The sequence below is a fragment of the Aspergillus lucknowensis genome (genome assembly GCF_044049455.1).
Source record: "Aspergillus lucknowensis strain CBS 449.75 chromosome Unknown BJX67scaffold_3, whole genome shotgun sequence".
Classification (NCBI taxonomy): Eukaryota; Fungi; Ascomycota; class Eurotiomycetes; order Eurotiales; family Aspergillaceae; genus Aspergillus; species Aspergillus lucknowensis.
The window spans coordinates 84,463-105,012 of record NW_027263547.1 but is presented as its reverse complement, the minus strand read 5'-3'; the positions used below and the strand labels follow the sequence as shown (position 1 = coordinate 105,012).

At 51.8% G+C, this 20,550-nt stretch overlaps 8 protein-coding genes across 8 annotated transcripts in view; 4 read left to right on the top strand and 4 right to left on the bottom strand.

Moving 5' to 3' along the window:
- Positions 1-30: 30 nt before the first annotated feature.
- Positions 31-3,310, top strand: BJX67DRAFT_159318 (mRNA-binding protein PUF3). Its single transcript, XM_071024916.1, has 7 exons — positions 31-146; positions 245-436; positions 491-623; positions 686-1,878; positions 1,934-2,212; positions 2,263-2,818; positions 2,879-3,310. The coding sequence occupies exons 2-7, from the start codon at positions 407-409 to the stop codon at positions 3,166-3,168; spliced, it is 2,481 nt and encodes an 826-aa protein (XP_070890306.1). The 5' UTR covers positions 31-146; positions 245-406; the 3' UTR covers positions 3,169-3,310.
- A 568-nt stretch (positions 3,311-3,878) lies between these two features.
- On the top strand, positions 3,879-4,773 carry cwc21 (U2-type spliceosomal complex subunit CWC21). The gene has a single exon (XM_071024917.1). It carries the CDS (start codon positions 4,114-4,116, stop codon positions 4,708-4,710), a length of 597 nt encoding a protein of 198 aa, XP_070890305.1. The 5' UTR covers positions 3,879-4,113; the 3' UTR covers positions 4,711-4,773.
- Positions 4,774-8,599, bottom strand: BJX67DRAFT_389027 (ATP-dependent RNA helicase ECM16). Its single transcript, XM_071034438.1, has 2 exons — positions 8,318-8,599; positions 4,774-8,268 (listed from the first exon to the last, which is right to left on the bottom strand). The coding sequence occupies exons 1-2, from the start codon at positions 8,519-8,521 to the stop codon at positions 4,837-4,839; spliced, it is 3,636 nt and encodes a 1,211-aa protein (XP_070890304.1). The 5' UTR covers positions 8,522-8,599; the 3' UTR covers positions 4,774-4,836.
- A 126-nt stretch (positions 8,600-8,725) lies between these two features.
- On the top strand, positions 8,726-9,201 carry BJX67DRAFT_159295 (uncharacterized protein). Its single transcript, XM_071024915.1, has one exon. The coding sequence runs from the start codon at positions 8,803-8,805 to the stop codon at positions 9,085-9,087; it is 285 nt and encodes a 94-aa protein (XP_070890303.1). The 5' UTR covers positions 8,726-8,802; the 3' UTR covers positions 9,088-9,201.
- BJX67DRAFT_341983 (uncharacterized protein) lies at positions 8,726-10,640 on the bottom strand. The gene has a single exon (XM_071027964.1). The coding sequence runs from the start codon at positions 10,039-10,041 to the stop codon at positions 9,316-9,318; it is 726 nt and encodes a 241-aa protein (XP_070890302.1). The 5' UTR covers positions 10,042-10,640; the 3' UTR covers positions 8,726-9,315.
- A 14-nt stretch (positions 10,641-10,654) lies between these two features.
- On the top strand, positions 10,655-13,795 carry BJX67DRAFT_341980 (uncharacterized protein). Its single transcript, XM_071027963.1, has 7 exons — positions 10,655-11,999; positions 12,092-12,283; positions 12,336-12,517; positions 12,570-12,681; positions 12,739-13,146; positions 13,247-13,347; positions 13,422-13,795. Exons 1-7 carry the CDS (start codon positions 11,226-11,228, stop codon positions 13,723-13,725), a joined length of 2,073 nt encoding a protein of 690 aa, XP_070890301.1. The 5' UTR covers positions 10,655-11,225; the 3' UTR covers positions 13,726-13,795.
- Positions 13,796-19,350, bottom strand: atrF (ABC drug exporter AtrF). Its single transcript, XM_071027962.1, has 2 exons — positions 17,596-19,350; positions 13,796-17,499 (listed from the first exon to the last, which is right to left on the bottom strand). Exons 1-2 carry the CDS (start codon positions 18,667-18,669, stop codon positions 14,002-14,004), a joined length of 4,572 nt encoding a protein of 1,523 aa, XP_070890300.1. The 5' UTR covers positions 18,670-19,350; the 3' UTR covers positions 13,796-14,001.
- Positions 19,351-20,343: 993 nt separating this feature from the next.
- The window catches only part of BJX67DRAFT_377100 (cardiolipin synthase), a gene marked incomplete at both ends in the record, with an annotated part of 1,364 nt that continues 1,157 nt past the window's right edge, over positions 20,344-20,550 (bottom strand). The window contains one exon of the mRNA XM_071032025.1: positions 20,344-20,473. Within this exon, the coding sequence (XP_070890299.1) occupies positions 20,344-20,473 (130 nt within the window). The remainder of the gene's footprint in view (positions 20,474-20,550) is intronic.

The window sequence follows — 20,550 nt, the reverse complement described above, 5'->3', positions numbered from 1 at the left end:
CCTCTTTTTTTCCGCCTGCCACTCCTCCTCCCTTCCGTCCCCCTTCAATCCCCATCGGACACTGCTTGGCTGTACCCTCATAGCTTCTTCTTTGGCCGTTTTCTGCTCCGTCGTCTCTGCCCCCTTCGCCTGAGACCCGTCCTTTGGTGAGTTCTCTTCCCTCCTTTGGGGCGCGTCACGCCTCCCACTGACTGAATCGTGCTTGTTGTAAGACTGACCCTCGTGCTGCTCGGTGTATTTGCAGGGATCTCGTGCTTTACACATAATATACCACCACCGTATCCAGCTCAGGAACGAAATAGACTTGTTCGGGAACACAATACGGAGTCTGTACTCTCAGAATTGGTCACAAATATCTCACTGTGTGGATATATCATCGGTAATATTCTCGACAACCAAAGCTGTAATGACGTCCATGTCAGCACATTCAAGACTCGTGAGTATATACGCTCAGTGGTCTTGTCTCCATAGCGAGCTAACCTCCACGTAGGCACAATCGAACGGAATTACCAGTATGGCCCCATCAATCAGTGAAAGATCACAGGGCACCCACGGAAATATTGGCAGTGGGCTGGGCCGCGATTCAAACTGGAATATGAGGAGCCTGTGGGACTCTGATACAGGTATGTAGTCGGGCTCTCTTTGCGGTTGTCCGCGGTCTACTAATGGGGCTCATCTTTAATAGACCAACTCTCACGTACTGCTCTGGAGGGAAGGGCTGGCTCTAGCTCACTATTAGCCTCCTCAGAATCTGACGGGTGGAACAACAGTCGCCGAAATGTTCCTTGGCTATCGCGAACGCAAACCAACGGAATAGCCACATCTCCGGTGCAAGGTCGCTCTGCCGATCCAAGCGTCTTCTCTCTTCCCAACGGTAATGATGCAGCAGCGGCCTATTTGACAAGATCAGCTGGCACTGGACAGCTGAATTATTTAGACTCCGGTTCAGAACGGGTCTCCCCATCTGGAGAAGGAAATGCTGTGAGCAGCTACGGCATACTCACGACTGACGATAGGAGACAGCTCAACTTCTCTGGGAGCCCAGCTGCGACGGGTTTCCAGACCCAATCAGGGTTCGCAGATCGTCTGCAGAATACTAGGTCTGAGGAAGCCGGATCAATGAATATGCCCTCGCAGCGGATCTCTCGCAATGGATTCACCCATACCTCACACAACTCGGCTTCCTTTGCTCCACAGCGGTTGGGCCATAATTCATATCCCTCATTCCATTCAGAGCGTCAGTTTGAGGACTTGGAAGCAGGCATGGAAAGACTTCAAATGGGCGAGTCGCATCACGCCACGAGTCGTCCCCCAATTGTTTCTCATGCATCTTTGGACTCCTCGCTGAACAGACTGGGGCATCCCAATCCTAGCGACCCAGCTAGCTACCAAGCGATTCAGCATGCGATGCAGCAAAGCTTCGCAAACGAAGTTATGGGTCCGGAATATCAAGCAGGATATCAACCAGTGCGATCATCGCGTCTCAGCGAGTCTGATCTCGTTCCGCCCACTGAGTATGCTCCAATGGATGGTGCTTTCTATACCGCTCGTCTTAACCCTCCTAATACCGCCCGGCGCCGAAATGGCTTCATCTCCAACAATGTATCGCACAACCAAGCTGCGATGATGCAGAGTAGAGTGCGGGAGTTCCATTCCCTGGGTCCAAACCAACAACCTCCTAACACTCTCCAAAACCAGGGGTTCGTTTATAACTCATCTGCGCTTGTAGCAAACGTCTACCCGCATGCTGTGCAGATAAACCCGGCTCTTGCGTACCGACGGCCACCGCGTGAAAATATAACCCCCCAGGAGTCACCCCATGGCCCCGTTCTGACAGAATTTAAAAATCACCACAAGACTAGGAAATTTGAGCTCAAGGTACGTCTCTTCCCTCAACTTCCTTTCGTTATTGTTTTAGCACTGACGATATCAGGACATCTTTGGCAGCGTCTGCGAGTTCACTGGGGACCAGCACGGATCTCGATTCCTCCAGACCAGGTTGGAGTCGGCCAACAGTGACGACAAAGAGCGGGTGTTTAATGAAATTCAACCCAACACTCTTCAGCTCGCTCAGGATATCTTTGGCAATTATGTCATTCAGAAACTCTTCGAACATGGCAATCAGTCACAGAAGAGGATTCTTGCCAATCATATGAAGGGCCATGTGTACTCTTTGTCTACGGCACCTTATGGGTGCCGTGTGGTCCAGAAGGTACAATGCCCTCTTCAGCCTTGACCCCGACATAAGCTAACCGCGCATAGGCCCTAGAGCACGTTCTTGTTGACCAGCAAGCTTTGCTGGTGAAAGAGTTGGAAGAGCGCGTCCTCGACTGTGTCTCGGACAACAACGGTAACCACGTGATCCAAAAAGCCATCGAGAGGGTGCCCACTCAGTACACGAAGTTTGTTGTAGAGGCCTTTAAAGGTCAGGTAGAGAAGCAAGCGATGCATTCTTACGGGTGTCGAGTCATCCAGCGGATGCTGGAATACTGTGAAGAAGACGACCGCAGATCGTTACTCACCGAGCTTCATGCTTGTACCGCTAGGCTCATTGAAGATCAGTTTGGAAACTACGTTATCCAACACGTTATTCAGCACGGTGAAGAAGCGGATCGGTCTATCATGATTGAAGTTGTCATGCAGAAACTTCTGTCGTATTCAAGGCACAAGTTTGCTAGCAACGTCGTTGAGAAGAGCATCGAGTTCGGAAACGTCGCCCAAAGCCGAGAAATCATTGGCAGGTTGACAACTGAGATGCAGGACGGCCGATCAGTGCTCGACGATCTGGTGGGAGACCAGTACGGAAACTATGTCGTTCGTGAGTTACCCCACCACCCCTTTTTCTTCCTTTACTATCATGTCCTGACGACTCCCATAGAGAAGATCTGTAACCACGTGGCGGGAGAGGAACGGGTCGAGCTCGTAGAGCGCCTCAAACCTCTGGTGGCAAGGATGAAGAGGCAGAGTGGTGGCAAGCAAATTCAAGCCTTTGAGAAGCTTCTCGACGAATCGAGCACGGCTCCGAATGTCGCCGTTCCCGCTTCGAACCATTCTTCTACCACACCTCCCAATTCGCACAAATCCTCACCGCAGCCACCGAAGCGTTCGGTAGAGGATTGCTTCGTGGACACTCCCCCAACACCTCCGCCAACTGACAGCCAGGCATAAGCTGTCTGGCACCATTTTCTACCAACATATTTTTATTCTTGTGCAGATTGCTTATTTCATTATTCCTATGGGCACATAAAGGGATAATTCCCCTTTATTTTCGAACACGGCTTGATGGCGCAAGTATGAAGACATGGGCATGGCCGGAGTACATCTTGAGGTTTATTTTTTCCCTTCGGTTATACTTGCTCGACCCAAATACCGTTTTTTAATTGTGGATGCTTCTGTTCCTTTCTTGTTCATTGATTTATGTTACGGAAGATGAGGATACGTCCCATAGCTGTCAATGGTTCTGCTTTTCTTTCTGTCCACATATGGCGGGCCGGCGTCCTACATGGCGAACAAGGGATGGGAAATACTGCGCTTGACACCAACTACCTCGCGGGCTTACAAAACGGGAACCTTTGAACATAGGGAGCGATCTGCAGATAACGAGACTGAGACGACTGCCAGCTGGATGAAAAGTGATTGCTAATAACTTCATAGGACTAGGATGGATTTGCTTCGTGATGTATGTAGTGAGGCTGTCTAGATACTTGATGGCGTTCATTAGGTATTAATACTACAACTTAACCACGGAAGCTCTCCTCTATAGGCCCACAGTAATCCAAGGCCTATGCAAGCTCTTGATCACCTACTGGGAGTGTTCGATGCCACGCGCCAGGCGGAGGTCCATCCATGGACTAAACATGACACGCCGCACGTGACACCAGAGGTCTGGCACCTCCCATTCCAACTCCGGCTCAACCTCGTCGACCACCACGCCTCCCTTTCACGCCTACCCCACAACTCACGGACTACATCTCATCCATCGTGCCGTATCTTATTGTACCGCAAATTACCATCCATCAAAAGTCGCAACCGAAACACAACCGACACACCCCGGTCAACAAAAGAAGGGAAGACAAGAAAAAAACAATTCCACAAAAAAATCAAACCGAAACGATGTCCTCAAACGTCGGCCTCTCCACCCCGCGCGGGAGCGGCACTTCAGGCTACGTGCAGAAAAACCACGCGTTCCTGAAACCGCGCAATTTCGGGTCCGGAGCTCCGTATCCGCCGCCGTCTTCGAGAGATGATAACGGATTCGGAGGAGGGGCGTTTAAGCAGCGGCAGCCGGACCAGAAGATTCTGGAGCATGAGATGAAGAGAGAGATTGAGGTTAAGGTTTTGGAGGAGCGGGATCGGTTGGAGGAGGAGAATGAAAATATTGAGGAGGGGAAAAGGGAGGGGACGGTGTTGAGTGAGGATGAGATTGAGGAGAGGTGTGAGAGGTTGCGGGAGCGGTTGTTGAGGGAGATGGAGGAGGGGAGGGAGAATGGGAGGGGTGTGAGAGATGTGAAGAAGGGAGGGAGGGGGTTTAAGGCGTATCAGGTTCACGAGGCTGCGGAAGCGAAGATCCGGGAGAGCGAGCGGTTAAGGAGGGCATTGGGGATTCGGGAGGAGGGGGGGAGTTTCGGGCCTGGGCCGAAGAGGAGTGCGAGGGGGGAAGTTGAGAGGAGGAGGGAGAGGGAAATGGAGCGTGAGAGGGAACGGGATTGAGATGCTGGTGCTTTTCTTTGCGGGTTGGGCGTTGGGGTGTTTCGGAAGCATACGTGGAAAAGGTTTTAATGAGTTTTATCGATGTATATGACATGACATGACATGATATGCCCCAAGGGTATTATTCTATGATGTGAACTTCTCAATAACCCATCCCTCCTTCGGATCCTTCCTCTGAATGACATGCTTCGCCGGCAACGGCCACCCAGTGCTCCCGACTTCACCCACCAGTGACGGGATCACATAGCAAGCCCTTCGCTCAGGCACGCCCTGAAGCTGCTCGATCTTCCCAATCGGCTTGCCGTACTCAATCAGCGGTGTGCCCCGCGCCAATGCCGAAATCTGGGGCCCACTCGGCGTGACGAGGGGGTACATCCGTATCTTCGGAACATCACCTGCCACGACTGACGGCGCAGATTGCTGGAGATGCGAGTAGATGATGTACTGTGGCATACCCTTCGGCGAGAACCGCGCAAGAACAGATGAGGGATGGATGAAGACAGCCCGCTCGTTCACTTCTTTAGCTGGGCCCTCGCGGGATCGGAAGAGGGTGAGGTAGGGGACATCAATTGCGCGCTTTGGAGCGCGTTCCATCTCTGGCGGGACGGGTGCGAGGTCCGCACGGATGGCAATGTTGTCAATAAATCCCGCTGTTACTATTTGTTTGAGCGCCTTGACTTGTTTCTCAGTTGGTTCGGGGAGTTGGGCTTGGTACGCTTCAACGAGACCGGGATTATTGGTTCGGACGATGTCGGTAAGTTGGCGGCGGAGTTGAGTGGCCTCTTTGAGTGCCTTTGCGCGAAGGAACATCTTCTCACAGAATACTTCACCGTCCGAGGCGTAGCCATAGGCACAGATAGAGGAGAGATACTTGAGAGCGTCGGAGGAGTCGTCGTGCTTAGCGAAGAGCCGGTGGGCGCGGGCGTAGTCTTTGTGGCGTTTTTCTCGAACAGTATCCTCGAGACGATCTGAGTTCCTATAGACTCCCCCATCCATTGATTCTTTGCCTGGGGTAGGGTCGATTTGGTTCTCGGGGATGAATAAATCTCCTACGGCTAGAGCGGCGACCAGCGAGATGACATAGGGCATGCAGCCGTGCTGATGGCCGACGTAGAGCATCTTGCCGAATCTGGGCGAGAGAGGATATGTCGACAGGCTTTTACCTATTGGAGTGATCTTGCCGTCGGAAGAGAGAGCGCCTAGATTCTTGAGGAGCTTCTCGGCCTTCGCGAGACCCTGACGACTAGGCGGGGTTGGGAATGGGAAATTGATGACGTTGTGAAGGCCCATGCTCTTCATCTGCAGGACGACACCCTCAATGGGTGTCCGCAAGATCTCAGGATCTGTGTATTCGGCGAATTCGCCTTCATATATAGCGGATGAGTACAGTCGGTAGCAGTGACCAGGACCTGTTCTACCAGCACGTCCTGCCCGCTGGTTGGCGCTGGCCTTGCTGATCCAGTCGATTTGGAATTTCTGCACGCCTGTTTCTAAGTCATACTGCTTTTCCTTTGCTCGACCGCAATCAAAGACATATTTGATGCCCGGGATTGTAAGACTCGTTTCAGCAACGTTTGTTGCTAAAACGATGAGGCGAGAGCCTTCCGGAGGCGGCTCGAATACTCGAAGTTGTTCTTTTGTGGGCAATTGAGAGTACAGCGGCAATACGTGAACCTTCGTAGACACGTCCATCGCCTCCTCGCCCTCTCCTATGTTGAACTCTTCATCTTCCTCGGGGTCGTCGAGACCCGTGATCTCGAGATCGCTATCGTCGTCCTCGACATCAGCAGTATTGGAGATATCAGCTTCGCCTATCTCTAGGTCCTCTGTTTCTAATGGCGCATCATTTGCAGATATCTGAACTTTAGCGTGAGCTATCTCGCCGCGTTGTGTTGGTTTGAAGGCCTGCTTCAAACGTTTGGAGAGATGTCTAATCTCGTTTTGACCGGTCAAGAACACAAGCATTCCCCCCGGAGGCAATTTACGGTGGCCCCTAGACACCTTCCTATATGCCTCTTCGACATAATCTCGATGCGTCCGCCTAGCAAAGTGAACTGTGACAGGGTATTGGCGGCCCTCTGCCTGGACTAGTGGGGGTGGTCCTTGTCGAAAGAGGGTAGGGTTTTGCGTGAAATCAGAGATGCGTAGGGTAGCGGACATAACGACGAGTTTCAGCGGTTTGACTGAGGGGTCCTCTTCAGCCATGGCCTTGCGCAGGTCAACTATACGGCTAACCATGCCAATGAGGATGTCGGTATTAACACTCCGCTCGTGAGCTTCATCGATCACAATGATGGAGTATTTGCTGAGAGAAAAATCATCGGCAATCTCTCGGATGAGAATACCGTCGGTCATGAATTTGATAGCCGTTTTACTCGTGGCTGTGCTCTCGAACCGGATCTGGTAGGAGACTTGATCCGAGAACTGCCCAAGTTCATCGGCCACGCGTTTCGCCATACTCACTGCGGCGACCCGACGGGGCTGGGTAACACCAATCATGCCAGGATTTCCACTCTCAGGATTACCATGGCCAGCTTCAAACAGAAATTGCGGAAGTTGTGTCGTCTTTCCACTACCAGTGGCTCCCCAGATCACGATTGCCGAGTTGTTATGGATGGCTTCCATAATCTTCTGTTCTTCTCCAACAACAGGCAGTTTGAGCCGTGCTTCCTGCACTTCTTCGGGACGGTTGACCTGGACGCTGAAGGCTTTTCGATAAGGGTTGCCTTTTGTCACCTGAAGCTCTAATGGTAGTGGTTCTTCTTCCGCAGCTGTATTCCTGACCGGCAGGTTTGATACGGGTATGGTTGGCTGTATTTCTGAGGTTACTGGGCCAGACGCAGGCTTGAACCCAACAGCTTCATTTATCTGCTGTCTTGCCCATGATTTGAAAGCCGATTGTCGGGGTTTGATGCGCCCATCACTATTATTGTCTTTATCCGCATCATCATCTTCACTGTCCTCCTCCTCCTCCTCCTCCTCCTCCTCCTCATCACTATCCTCATCCCCGTCGCTGTCACTGTCACTGTCATTGTCCTCCTCGTCGTCGTCTCCGTGACTTGAGGAGTCTTCTGAAGCCTCTTCAGAGCCTGACTGGCCTTCGAATGCTTCACTTCCCGATTCGTCCACTTGGTTGTCTTCCTCGCCTTTTGCGTTCTCCTCGTCAAATCCTTCCCAGGGAATCTCGTCCGCGGTGGCTTTTAGCTTCGCTTTCGGCACCCGTTTTCGCCTTTTGAGGATAGGAAATCCGTCCGGGCCGAGCTCGAGTGGGCGTTTCAGCCCGATTCCAGTTATCGTAGTCGGCGCTGTTTGGTCCGCGGAGCTTGCGTTAGCACCGACATGGCGCAAATCATCGTCCGACTCGTCGCTAGACCAATCTGGCACATTGTGATGTTCGTCCGTCGCGTCTACTGCGTGCCTGGGGGCTTCGCCATCATCTTCCCTCTTGCGTTTTCCGGTTCCAAGGTCTTTGGAGCTTTGAAGACCAGCGACTTCGACCTTCGACTGTGAAAGCTTTTTCAAAAGCTCGATGTTCTCTTCTTTCTTGAGTTTATTTTCCTGTACAGCATCAGAATCGGAATTGATGTGTTCCACAAAATAAACATACAATGTATTTGTCTAATCGCTTCTGCTTCTTAGCGGAGATCTTCGGGTGTTGCGCCTTCAATTCGTCGCGCAGTTTTTGTTTCCGAGCCTCCTTCTCGCTCTTCGACAGAGGCAATATCTCCCCCGCGTTGGAGTCGACGGCGGCATTTGTCGCCTGCTGTTGACGATGCTTCTGTTTCCTTTGTCGGGGTACAAATTTCGGCATTGTGCCACCTTTATCGGCCTCCGAAGACAACCCGCAACCAAGACAAGCTGGTTCAGGGTTCAATGACTTCGTGGAGATATTGAGCGAGTTCTCGAAAATTTCGAGAGGCGGTAAGATTCTGCTGTCAGAGTAGCATCTTTCTCTCACCGCCCAGCTGTTTCTTCCTTTGGCCGCATTTGTATCCCCGCATTCCAATTATCTGGTGCTGTACTAATGTTGAGATCCGCTCTGGAAGACAATAAAACTCTCTAATTCTTGCAATTGTTACATACAGTGCAACCATGGCAGATGCTCTCAACCTAAACTCTCTCCAGGAACCTCTAGACCTTCCTTTCCCCGCAACTACCAAGCAAGGATCTGGAGATGTCAAGGGAATCCACACAGAAGTCATGACCGTCAAATTCAGCGACAGGATCCTGATTACCATATCTCAAAAGGGCCGGCTTGGCCACTGGGTGCGTATCCCAATACAAAAACCGGTGCTCGCGCTAACCACCTCAGCTTCATGTTCCGCTTGTAAACAAGAATCCTGGCACAGAAGGCCTTCATACAATCCTCAATTCTGAAAATGATGGCCTTCTTCCGCTGAGTAACTTGACTGCTACCTCGGTTCTTGGGGGTCGTGCTCCTGGACATGAAGTCGTCGGTCAGCTCTATGCTCGTCAGATAGCAAGCGCCATTGTGACCAAAGCACCACATGAAAGCCGCCTGCTAGTCGTTGGGCTAGGGCTGGAAACAGTCGAAGCCGACAGAGACGTTTTCTTCGCCATCATCGATCTTGTTCTTCAATGCATCTAGCAAATAAGAGAGCGATTGGGAGAGAACGACTTACAAACCCAGACACAGAATCCCGGTCCCTGAATCTTTTGCTTATCCCTTTCTATTTTCAGATTTGGGAGTTTCAAGCCGTGGATAAGCTTGCGAAGGAGGTCCCGCTCCTGTTCAGTAAACCCTCTGAAGTTCAGCTTGCCGAGAAACTCGAATGCTCCACTGAAAAGAGCTTTGATCAAATGTCTCTCGCCAAAGTCAGCCCCCTTCCAGTGATCGGTGACAACAATGGTCAAGTTATAGACATGGATTGGTTCATCCCTTGCCAAAGCGTCAATAAACTCCATAAACGACCACCGGCGCTGCAACGCAGTTTTCAAGTCCGCCGCTCCAAGTAACAATAAGATCGATCCAAGCGGCCGATACCATGCAATTCTGTGGCTGCGGCAGGGGTGTCTAACCCAATTGTACTGTCTATTGCCACAGCACGGCAAGGGCCTGGGAAAACGTTGAAGAAGGTTTGCGGAGAAAGCGCCATATGTTCTAAGGAACAGCCTGCGGTAACTCAAAGAGTGGTACAGAGCTATCGAGGCCTCGTGATAGATTGCATGCGATACTCTAAGAATTGCCAGCTTTGCCACGCCGGTGCGTTTAAGCCTCCCGATTTCCAGTGGGCTCCCGTCGTGCTTGAATAGCTCTTCATAAATCCGGCATCTTAGGTGGAGGGGAAGACGGAACAGATAGCAACGCATGCGCCTATCTCCGTTTTTGATAGGCCCCCGTACTATCTTTTGGCCTTCCGCAAATATCTTATCATGATAGCTAGGTTGCTCGCTGCGGTCTTCGAAGTGATGGATGCATAGGCCCGAGTCATCATAGACAGCCTTGAAGAAACGGATCGCAATTCTACAGTTTCCAGATAGTCAGCAACACTGCCACTCGTCATCTACAATCGACTCACCCCGGATTATTCGGATCAAGGCGGTTGTAAGGCCGGGCCGGCGTGCAGTCAACGGGGCTCTGGGCAGCCTCTACTTTTCCAGTATCGAGATTCATCCTGCTGGTTTGGTCTCAGGTCTGGGGTCAAATCCTCGAATCTAATCAGGAATCAGGGAGTTCAAAACCAAAGAATGGGAGTGGAAATTAAACCGAAGAAGTGTTTGTGTCCTGCGCTCATAATCGCTCGTGTGCTCAGAAGCTCAGTTAGGAAGAGAAGGTCTATGAAGTAGTCTTTTGCCCGTTTTGGTTGATGTGAAACAAACACACAGTGACACTTTGTTGGACATGTTCTTTCACTCCCAACTCCTGAAAGCCATAAGAAACATAGGGACATTTCCCCCTCTTTGTAAAATCAGTAATAAAGATATCTCCCGGGTCCCATCCAACCTATCCAGGTGCAGTGCGGCTGAGGGTGTCAATTCTCCGTCGCACGAGCCCAGAGTATTCTACCCTCATTCTTTCAGGTAGGACGCCTAGAATCTCCCATCCAGTGCCATTTTTCTTTCAAAATTCACTCGATTCTCGAATCGACACTTTCTCGCCTGACCTGTCTTGGAAGCCTTAGGTGCCAACGCAGTCACGTGTTACGGTAGGGGTTTGTCTCTTCGACCTGCTCAGTTGCTTCCGACACGTTGGTGAATATTACTCTGCGATACAACTCCAGATCGGCTCTTTTCCTGTGGTTGTTTACCAGCTCACTCCGGCCCGATGGATAGGGCCGTATTCGTGCCAGTGGAGTTGTACTTTTCGCGATTGTAAACAGCATCACGGCAGCACAGCAACCACACCAGGGAGCCGCAACCCACGACTGGTATCATATGATTGAAGATCTCATAACACATCGTCAATATACATGCTACGCTACTCCCACATTTTTGTCTCCGATAATAGATCTTCTCCCTCAAGAATCCTCTTATTCTAAGGACAACCGGCCAAAATGGACTCGGACTCCGACGATGAGGACCTCAGAGCAGCTATTGCTGCTTCCCTGAATGACGTCCGGTCCACAAATCAGAACAAAATTGACGGCCATGGAAATTCGATCGTCGATCTGACCGGAGATACCGAAGGTGACGACGACGACGATATGATTCCCGTCTTTCCCAAATCCAACTCAGTCATTGGCTCTGAGACAAGCCGAGAGGTTAGCATTCTCGACGACGCAGAAGACAATGACGAGGATCTACGAAGGGCTATCGCGTTGTCTTTACAAGCGGTGAATGGCCAGGATGGGCCGAAGTCAAAGCCAAACTCAGCACCCTCTTCTGAACAGAACCCGGTTGAGAGCCAGGCCGAGCCGAAGAACGGCGGGCCAGGCTTCCTTGGTCTAGACCGGAAGAAGATGGAGGAGGAGCGCCTCGCCCGTCTTGCTAAAAGGAAGGCTGAGGAGAGTCCTGCCGTTGATCACCGGGAGGTGAAGCAGCCGCGGATTGAACCTCAGCAGGGTCCGAGTAGTGAGCAGCTGAGGAATGTCTCAACACCATCATCTGTTCCATCTATTCAATTCCCAGATGGAACCGTCAAAAAGACATTTGCGTTTGGTTGTCACAAGACAACAGAAGATATCAAGATAGAGGAGGTTCTCCAAAAGTCAGATCTCGAACTAGCAGTCCTGAGCTCGTTCATGTGGGACATGGACTGGCTTTTCTCAAAGCTTGACATAAGGTCTACACGGTTCATAATGGTAATGCAGGCAAAGGATGATGCCACAGTACGTATCCCAATATTCCACCTACTTTACCCTATTCACTTTTCTCCTTATACGACAAGTCAATCCTTGACCCGCGTTACTGACTCGATAAGAAACGACAATATGAATCGGAAACAGCATCAATGACAAACATCCGTCTATGCTTTCCACCAATGGACGGCCAAGTCAACTGCATGCACTCCAAACTCATGCTCCTTTTTCACCCCAAATACCTCCGAATTGTTGTTCCAACCGCCAATCTCGTCCCATACGACTGGGGAGAGTCAGGGGGTGTTATGGAAAATGTACGCCTCGCCCATCCTTCATCTGATAGCTCGGCCAAACTGATAACATTAGAATGTTTTCCTCATCGATCTCCCAAAGAAAGACGCCGAGACTCCAATAAGTGACTCGAAAACGAACTTCTATGCCGACCTCGTCTACTTCCTCCAGGCTACTACATTGCATGATAACATCATTGCGAAGCTAGAGAGCTTTGATTTCAGTAACACGGCGCGATTTGCGTTTGTCCATACTATGTGTGTCTATCTACACCCCGTTTCCCGACCACTCGCTAATACTACAATCCAGTGGCGGGTCGCATTCAGGATCTTCTTGGAAACAAACCGGGTACTGCGGATTAGGCCGTTCGCTAAAATCTCTAGGTCTGAAAGTTGACAAACCGATAAATCTTGATTTCGTGGTACGTATTTCGGGTCGCCCTTAGAGATACATGCAGGTAGGCTAATACAAGCACTAGACCTCATCCCTCGGTTCCCTTACCCCCGATTTCATGAAATGCATCTACCTCGCAGCACAAGGTCACACTCTCCTTCCCCAACCCTCCCCCAGCCGCTCCCAACTCACTCAAGCCTATTTAACAGGAGACACCGGCCTAATCGAACTAACCCTCCGAACCGCCAAAACTCTCCCTGCAAAACACCCCATCGACCCGCGCCGTCTGATCCATGCGGTCACGGGTGATGAATGGAAAGACAGAATGAGAGTCTACTTTCCCTCCCAGGAGACAGTTCTAAAATCCAAGGGTGGCCCCAATGCCGCAGGCACGATCTGCTTCCAGTCGCGGTGGTTTGAGAATGGGAAGTTTCCTGCGCACGTATTGAGGGATTGTGTTAGTGTGAGGCAGGGGTTGGTGATGCATAACAAGGTAAGCAGTCCTTACCTTGTTCTATCTACCTGCTCCGCTGTGTCGTCGGGGAGATCCAGATGGGTTCGAATAGACGCTAACAAGAGACGTGCGAGCGCAGATTCTCTACGTCCAACCGGACGAACCGATTCGCCTCCCAGACGGATCCGAATGCCCCGGGTGGGCGTACGTCGGAAGTGCGAATCTTTCCGAGAGTGCTTGGTGCCTTCCCCCCAACCGCGTCTCTCTCTCTCAATGAAAATTAACACATACTAACTCTTCTTACTCTGCGACAGGGGCCGTCTCGTTCACGACCGCACAACGAAACAACCAAAGCTCAACTGCCGGAATTGGGAGTGCGGTGTCGTGGTCCCAGTCATTGAGCAGAAGGTGCGCCCAGAGGCGTCCGTCGGTAGCGCCGAGAAGGGAGCTCTGGATAAGACTAAAACACACAAGGGAATGGGGGGACGGAAGATAGAAGAGAATGCGCACCTCCTGGATATTTTCAAGGGGACTGTCCCCGTCCCAATGCGTTTACCAGGGCCTCGGTATGATGGGTCTCGGCAGCCGTGGTATTTCATGGAGATGGATGGCACCTAGATACTCTATACCCGAACAATTTGAATTATACTATTGGTAGGATAAAACGAAATTCAAATTGAAAGAAAAAAATTATTAGTAGCACCAAGGATAGATACTCGGTGCCAAATGTCTAGTGCTATGTGCAAAGTAACCAAGATCAAACCTGTCTATATATGCATACAACACCAGGAACCAAATAAAAAAAATGAGAAAGTATTCACAAATCATAGATCAAATCATCCACTTTTCAAATCTCTCGAATTTAATCTTCAGAGAGCGAAGGAAGCCAGGCGATTAATTCTTCCCACCCCTCGTGAAAACCTTCTTCGCGGACGAGAGAACAAACCCCAAGCCGGAAAACAGATATCCCATACCAAACGACCACCTCTTCACACGGACTGTATAGATGAAGAAATAAACCAGAAGCCAGTTCACAATCACGAAGGCCAGATAAATCCCGAAGGACCGCCACTTATCGTTATCCTTGACATTCAGCGTGTGCATGTACTCCGCGCCGTCGGCGTAGGGGCAGTACTGGCAGTCCGAGGTGGCGCTTGGGTTAACGAGGCGTCCGACACCGGCAACGTTGTTGACGAAGTTAGACGCGTAGTCCGAACATGTCGAGCCTGGAGGTGGGTTGAAGTGAGTGGCTTCCGAGGGAGCACAGGCGATCTCGACGGACGGGAAGATTGCGGAAATCGCGCCGCGAATCCACCAGGTCACGGGGTTGACGTAGTACATCCAGTATTTCCAGAAGACGGGGTAATCGTCGTAGGGCCGGACGACACCGTTGAAGAGGCCGGTTACGACGAAGAAGAAGGGGAGGATGTTGGAGATGACGGTAAAGGAAGGGGCGAAGGCGCAAATCCATTGGCCCCAGGATGCTTGGAAGAGGAAGAAGAGCATTGTCATCAGGAAGACGTAACCTGAGGCGGAGGCGTCCGTGGGGAAGCCGACGGCGAAGTACCAGAGGAGGAAGTAGACGACGGAGGAGACGATGGCCATGGGGATTTCGCCGAGGACGTTAGCTGTGCAGAAGGCGACCCAGCCATAGATGCGGGAGGGGTATTCGCGGGCTTCCCAGAGGGCGCGGTTCATGTAGAATTTGGGGAGGATGGAGTTGAGGAAGATCGGGGGGAGGAGGATGACGAGGAAGAGGGAGAACATGCGGTTTTGCATTGAGAGGATTGAATTGTCGAGATTCCAGAAGGTAAATCCGTTGAAGATACCGATGATAACGCTGGTGAAGAGCTTCCCGTAGTAGTAGGATGGGTCGCGCCAGTATTGGGTGAAGACGCGCTTAGTGAGGAGGACACACTGGGTAATGGTTGAAGCTGCGAATTCATACTGGGGCCCTTGGTCTTCTGCGGTTACCGCGTTGCGTCGAACTTCGTGGATTTGGTCGATTTCCTCCAGGATCTTCTTGTGCTGCTCAGAGGTGCGCCATTCCTCGTTCCAGTCGATGGTCTTACCATCGCGCTTCATTGGTTTGGCGGCAGTCTCCAAGATGAACTCGGCGACATTCTTCGCTGGCGGGCAGACCGCACCACGGTCAGCAAAGTACTTGATCACGTCGCTGCCCTCGTGTCCCACAGGGCCAAAGTAAAAGGTGTTGCCGCCGGGGTTCAAGGCGAGAATCATGTCGAACTGTTGGATAAGCATGGAAGAGGGCTGGTGGATTGTGCACAAGATCGCCTGCCCAGCTTGGGAAAGCTTCCTCAGGAACCGCACGATCGAGAAGGCAGCCTGGCTGTCAAGACCAGACGTAGGCTCGTCCAGGAAGAGCAGAAGGCTAGGCTTCGCAGCTAATTCCACACCAATAGTGACACGCTTTCTCTGCTCGACATTAAGCGATCCGACGATGGCATCCTGGATCTCATTCAGTTCCAAGAGATCGATAATCTGGTTGACGTACGCAATCTTCTCCTGACGGGGGATGCTCCTATCTTGGCGCAGCAGAGCCGAAAACTCAAGAGCCTCTCGGATGGTAGCCGTGTTGTCATGCAGATCCATCTGTTCGCAGAAACCTGTGCCTCTTTGGAAATCCGCTCCAAGGGAACGACCATCAACAAGCATGTCTCCACTGACTACGCCCATTGTCTGGCGCTGAGCCAGAGTATTCAGCAAAGTAGTTTTTCCCGCACCGGAAGCACCCATAAGTGCAATCATAACTCCCGGCTTTGCGTAGCCACTGACACCGTTCAGGAGCTTTCGTGTTCCGTTTCCGTAAGGCACCGTGTATTCAACGTTGTTCCATGTGAAGACTCGCTCGCTCGACGAGATGCGGTTGAAACCGGCATAGTTGTCAGAGCCAGACTGTGTCAGCGAGCTATCCCCGGACTGGACCTTTTCCTCATCATTGGGCTTTTCCGCAACGGCTTTGATCTGCTTGACCCGCCTAGATTTCTTGAAGACCAAGGCGCCGCCACCGCCGCCAACGAAAGGGAGGGTCTCAGTCGCGAACACTGTGATCAATATATACAGCACAGTGAAAGCGATGACAACACCAAAGTTGCGCCAGAGGTGGCTGCGCGTGAATTGGAATGAAGCAAATAGGTAATCGCTTCCCGCAACGTCCGTCGAGTCGAGTTGAGATCCAGCCAGGGCGCAGCCTTGATACCGTGGATCGACACCAGGGCCTTGAGGAACCAGCATTGAAGGATCACACTCCATGACACGGCCGGAGAACTCGTTACTTAGAACAGCCTCATAACTGTAAGACAGCGGATTGACATAGAACAACCAGCCGAACCAGATCGAGCCGTCAATAAGTCCCTGCTTCGGGATAACATAACCGACGAATAGAGCCAGGACGTTCAAAGCAATACCGGCAAAACGGACTGCGTCATCGATGGTCGGCGACAGCGCAGCGAACATGCGGTACATAGCGGTGAGGCAGAGCGTAGTGGTGTAGACGAACAGAAAGTAAATCCAGAACTTGGAGGCAGTAACGTCAAGGCCAGCGAGGAAGTATACAATGATGCTAAACGGCACGGTCATGCAGAAAATTGCCGGGAAATCAACTACCACACGAGCAATTGCAACAGCGGACGGCCGGTAGAAAGCGTAGTCCTTGTGCCGCGCAACGACGGCTCGTCCCGAGACAGCCGGCATTAACTCAGTCAGCTGCAGCCAACCAAGAAACACAACCGAAAGAAAGAGCGTACCCCCGCGAGGGAAAGCCCCGTAAGTGTTCATCGATTGGCCATAGAACAAGGATCCGAAGATCAGAGCGTTAGAGATGATGATGAAGTACTTGGTGTAGAGAGAGGTCTTGTCGCCCCAAAGCAGCCAGAACTCGCGGCGGACGCAAGCTGCGACCTGTCGAGCAAAGGAAACAGTGTAGGGAGAATTCTTAGAAACAGTTTTACTCTTCGACTGGCGGACGCTTTTTTGGAAGACCTGCGTGTCTTCACAATTGGTGTCGTGGAGACGCTTCTCGTAGGTCTCAACCTCCGCCCCGATGCCCTTGTAGAAATCGCTTTGCCGGAACACGGCCTCGAGCTGCTCGGGGGTCTTGGGCGTGGACGCCTCACGGCCGGGCTGGAATTGACGAGCAATGGGGTCACACAGTGATGTGAGAAAATCAGCCGTTGTGGACTGTTCCGGGCAGTGGAAGCCAAGGTTCACAAAGTATTGCCGAGCGAGATGGGCAGGGCCCTGGAAAAGCATGCGGCCAGAGTCGACAACCATCACCTTGTCCATGAGCTCGTAGATGCTTTCACCCGCCTGATAGAGAGTTACCAGCGTCGTGCGCTTGCTGACGTCGGTCATGATACGAAGGGATTTGGCCTAAAGCCATTGTTAGCTGGTGCCCGAACGATCCTTTCTATCAACCGACACTCGTCGACCAGAGAAAGGGCAAGCGAGTAGAATTGTAAAACTTACATAGTCAAGAGCAGTCGACGCATCGAGCCCGCGAGTTGAATTGTCCCAGCAAACGACAGAGGACTTGGTAGCGAGAGTCTCCGCGATACTGACACGCTTTCTCTCTCCACCAGAAACTCCACGCACAAACTCGTTACCCACGACGGTGTTCTCCGTATGGGAAATGCCGAACATCTTCAGGAGGGCATCGATGATAACCGGTATGCTTTCCTTGTCGTGCTTCCTTGTCTTGTTGATGAGGGAGAACTTGAGTGTTTGCCAGACAGTCAGATTGGGGAAATGTTGGTCATCTTCCTGGTTGTAGATGACCTCGCCACGGAAGTGCTTATCCTGTTCTGCGGCGCTGATACCACCATAGCTGACTTCGCCCTCGACAGCGGCAAAAGAACCGCGGTCATTCGCGATTGCCTTAAGGAAAGTCGAACACCCAGCTCCAGGACGGCCTAGCACCAGCATCATCTCACCCTCGCGGACAGCACCCGTGAAATCATGGATCAGATCGCGCACGGGTGGCTTCTTTCCGAATCGCAGCTGGGGGACGAATCGACAAACAATGTTGTAAAGATCGGGTCCAAACGTGCCAATAACAGCGTCAGGGAGAGATCGAACGAACGAGGCGCCAGTCTCGACGCCCTTGACCGTCAGATTTTTGAAGACGACGCCCACCTTCTTCGCAGGATCGCCAGCAGTAGTTCGCCGCTCCAGGTGGCCACCCATCAGGAAGTCAGTGAGATCGAAGCTGCCGAACCCGTCTTCTTCCCTCTCAAGCTCCTCCTCATCGAGAGCCTTTTCCGGGTCGTGGGGTTGGCTTTGCCGGGATCGCATCCGGTGAGCATCCTTGGTGGTAGATTTCGTTCGTTGCAGACTCAGCCGCGTTAATTCCCTGCGCATCCCTTCATAGTCTTCCATGGCGCCGCGGCGAGAGACGGGCTCCGTCCCCTGCTCCCCCCACTGGCCCTCGGCTGAGGCATCGGAGTCACTGCCTGAGAGCGAGACCATCGTAGAATCCGAAGGGGCCTCGTCTGGGACTTTTGGTACATCGGTCAAGCCCTCGGCGTAAGCCTTGTCGGCCATGGCGGCCACGCTGTTGAAGCTGCTGAAGTTGGATTAAGTGCGGCCAATGTATTATGGATAAATTTAACGGGAGACAAAGGGTTGGAGAAAAAAGGCGTGACTATTATGTATAGTGCGTGGCGCTCGATATATACAACAACAAAGTGCAATTGAGAAAGGGGGAAGGGTTTCAAAGTGGAGATGGTCCAGCGATACCCACGCGGAGGACAGAAAGAAACAAAGAAAGAAATCGCAAAGCGCAATAAATAGGAAGGGAGAAATTCCATCGTGGTTATATTGGGCAGGGGGTGTCTGCATTACTAACTCCGGGGAGGTCAGCAACAACTCGGATTTGTCAGGATGTGGCCGGAGGAGAGAGCTCTTCTCTCGGATCGGGAAGCTCTCAGAGCCCTCGCCGAGCGAAGGTGGCTCGGGAAAGTCAAAGAAACAGGGCTGTCGAAAGAGACAGAATGAGTCTGAAGCAATTTCCATGGTCTGGGCGATGAAACAGTGGAGCTTTGCAGGCAAAGGGCATGACTCAGGATGCCATGCAGGCGGTGATTGGCCAGTTCCCCAGCAGAGGCAGAAAATTTCTGAAAAGGAGCCAAACCGCCGGCCGCTGGTTGGCCTGAGGCGGAGATAAGCATTCGGCGTTTATTTCCAGCACTGGCCTTGATGTGACAACGCGCCTTCGACTCAGAATTATAATGATGGAATCAACATCCACGATGATAGAACTGAAACAAGCCGCAATGAATGAGCCCGGATGGACGAGCACGCCCCCCGCACATCTGCGCTTGCGCGACATGTCATGAAATTAACTTATCAATCGAGGCGGAAATCTGAATAATCCATCCGATCATCAACCCAAAAGTCTCCGAAGTTCAGACGATCTCTGGGCCTTTGGTTCCAGAATCTCATGAATCGTTCAACCAGCAAACCCACAACCCCTGCAAACCCTACAAACCTGCAAACTTTTTCTCCATCTCGTTCACCCCTGCTGACGCCGAGACCGTTAACTCCAGCCTGAAGCACCCCCAAACACGTTTCACGGCCCAATCGTCAGCACGAAATATGACTGATCAGGCAACCCAAAGTGGGTTGGAACCCTGTGTCAGGCGAGTACCATGTCTCCTGCAGTTTTCACGGCAGCCCGTCGCCCTGAACTCCGAACCGACCATCCGTCCACGCGGTGGCTTGTGCTTGACTCGCTCGAAGTTTATCTGCACGCTTATCTGACTCATAGTCTCACCTCCAGAAGGAATTACGTGCGTCCAGCGCAGATTACTCGTCACACGTAACTTTTTTTGGTCTCCTGTCTGTGGTTTCGCGACTCGGAATTCCGGGCGGTCTGATTATCGACGTCGATACGTAAAACACAGGTCAAATGGCGGCCTGTCTTGGTAAACGTGCTTCCCCCAAGCACCGTCTCAGCTCTCTATCGCCACGATTATTGGATCCATCGTGTACACAGTATGCGTTTTGATTGTGCCGCGCTCACCGCACCGCGAGGATCCCACCCTATCCTCAGCCCCGAAGCTTGTGGAACACGGACTCGTCCGTCGAGAAGAGGCGGCAGGTTTTACTAATCTCGGTCTAGCATTTCTTGGACAGATCAAACGATATGATTGATGCAAAAGCAAAAGCAAACAGATGAAGCGCTCAATTTCCGTACACGTGGATGACAAGACAGCTTCAAGGGCTCTTTTTCCCTGCAGCTCTGGCAATCCGCTTCTGGACTTCCTCCTTCGAAAGGATCTTGACTGCGTCCTTGGAGAAAACGTAGCTCAACCCGGACCAGATCGTGGTTGCGGCGACAAGATACCTACCAAGTTAGCAAAATTGTTCAGCCAGGAAAAAAGAGTGTAAATACAGAGCAGAGGGTTGGGGGGGGGGGGGGGG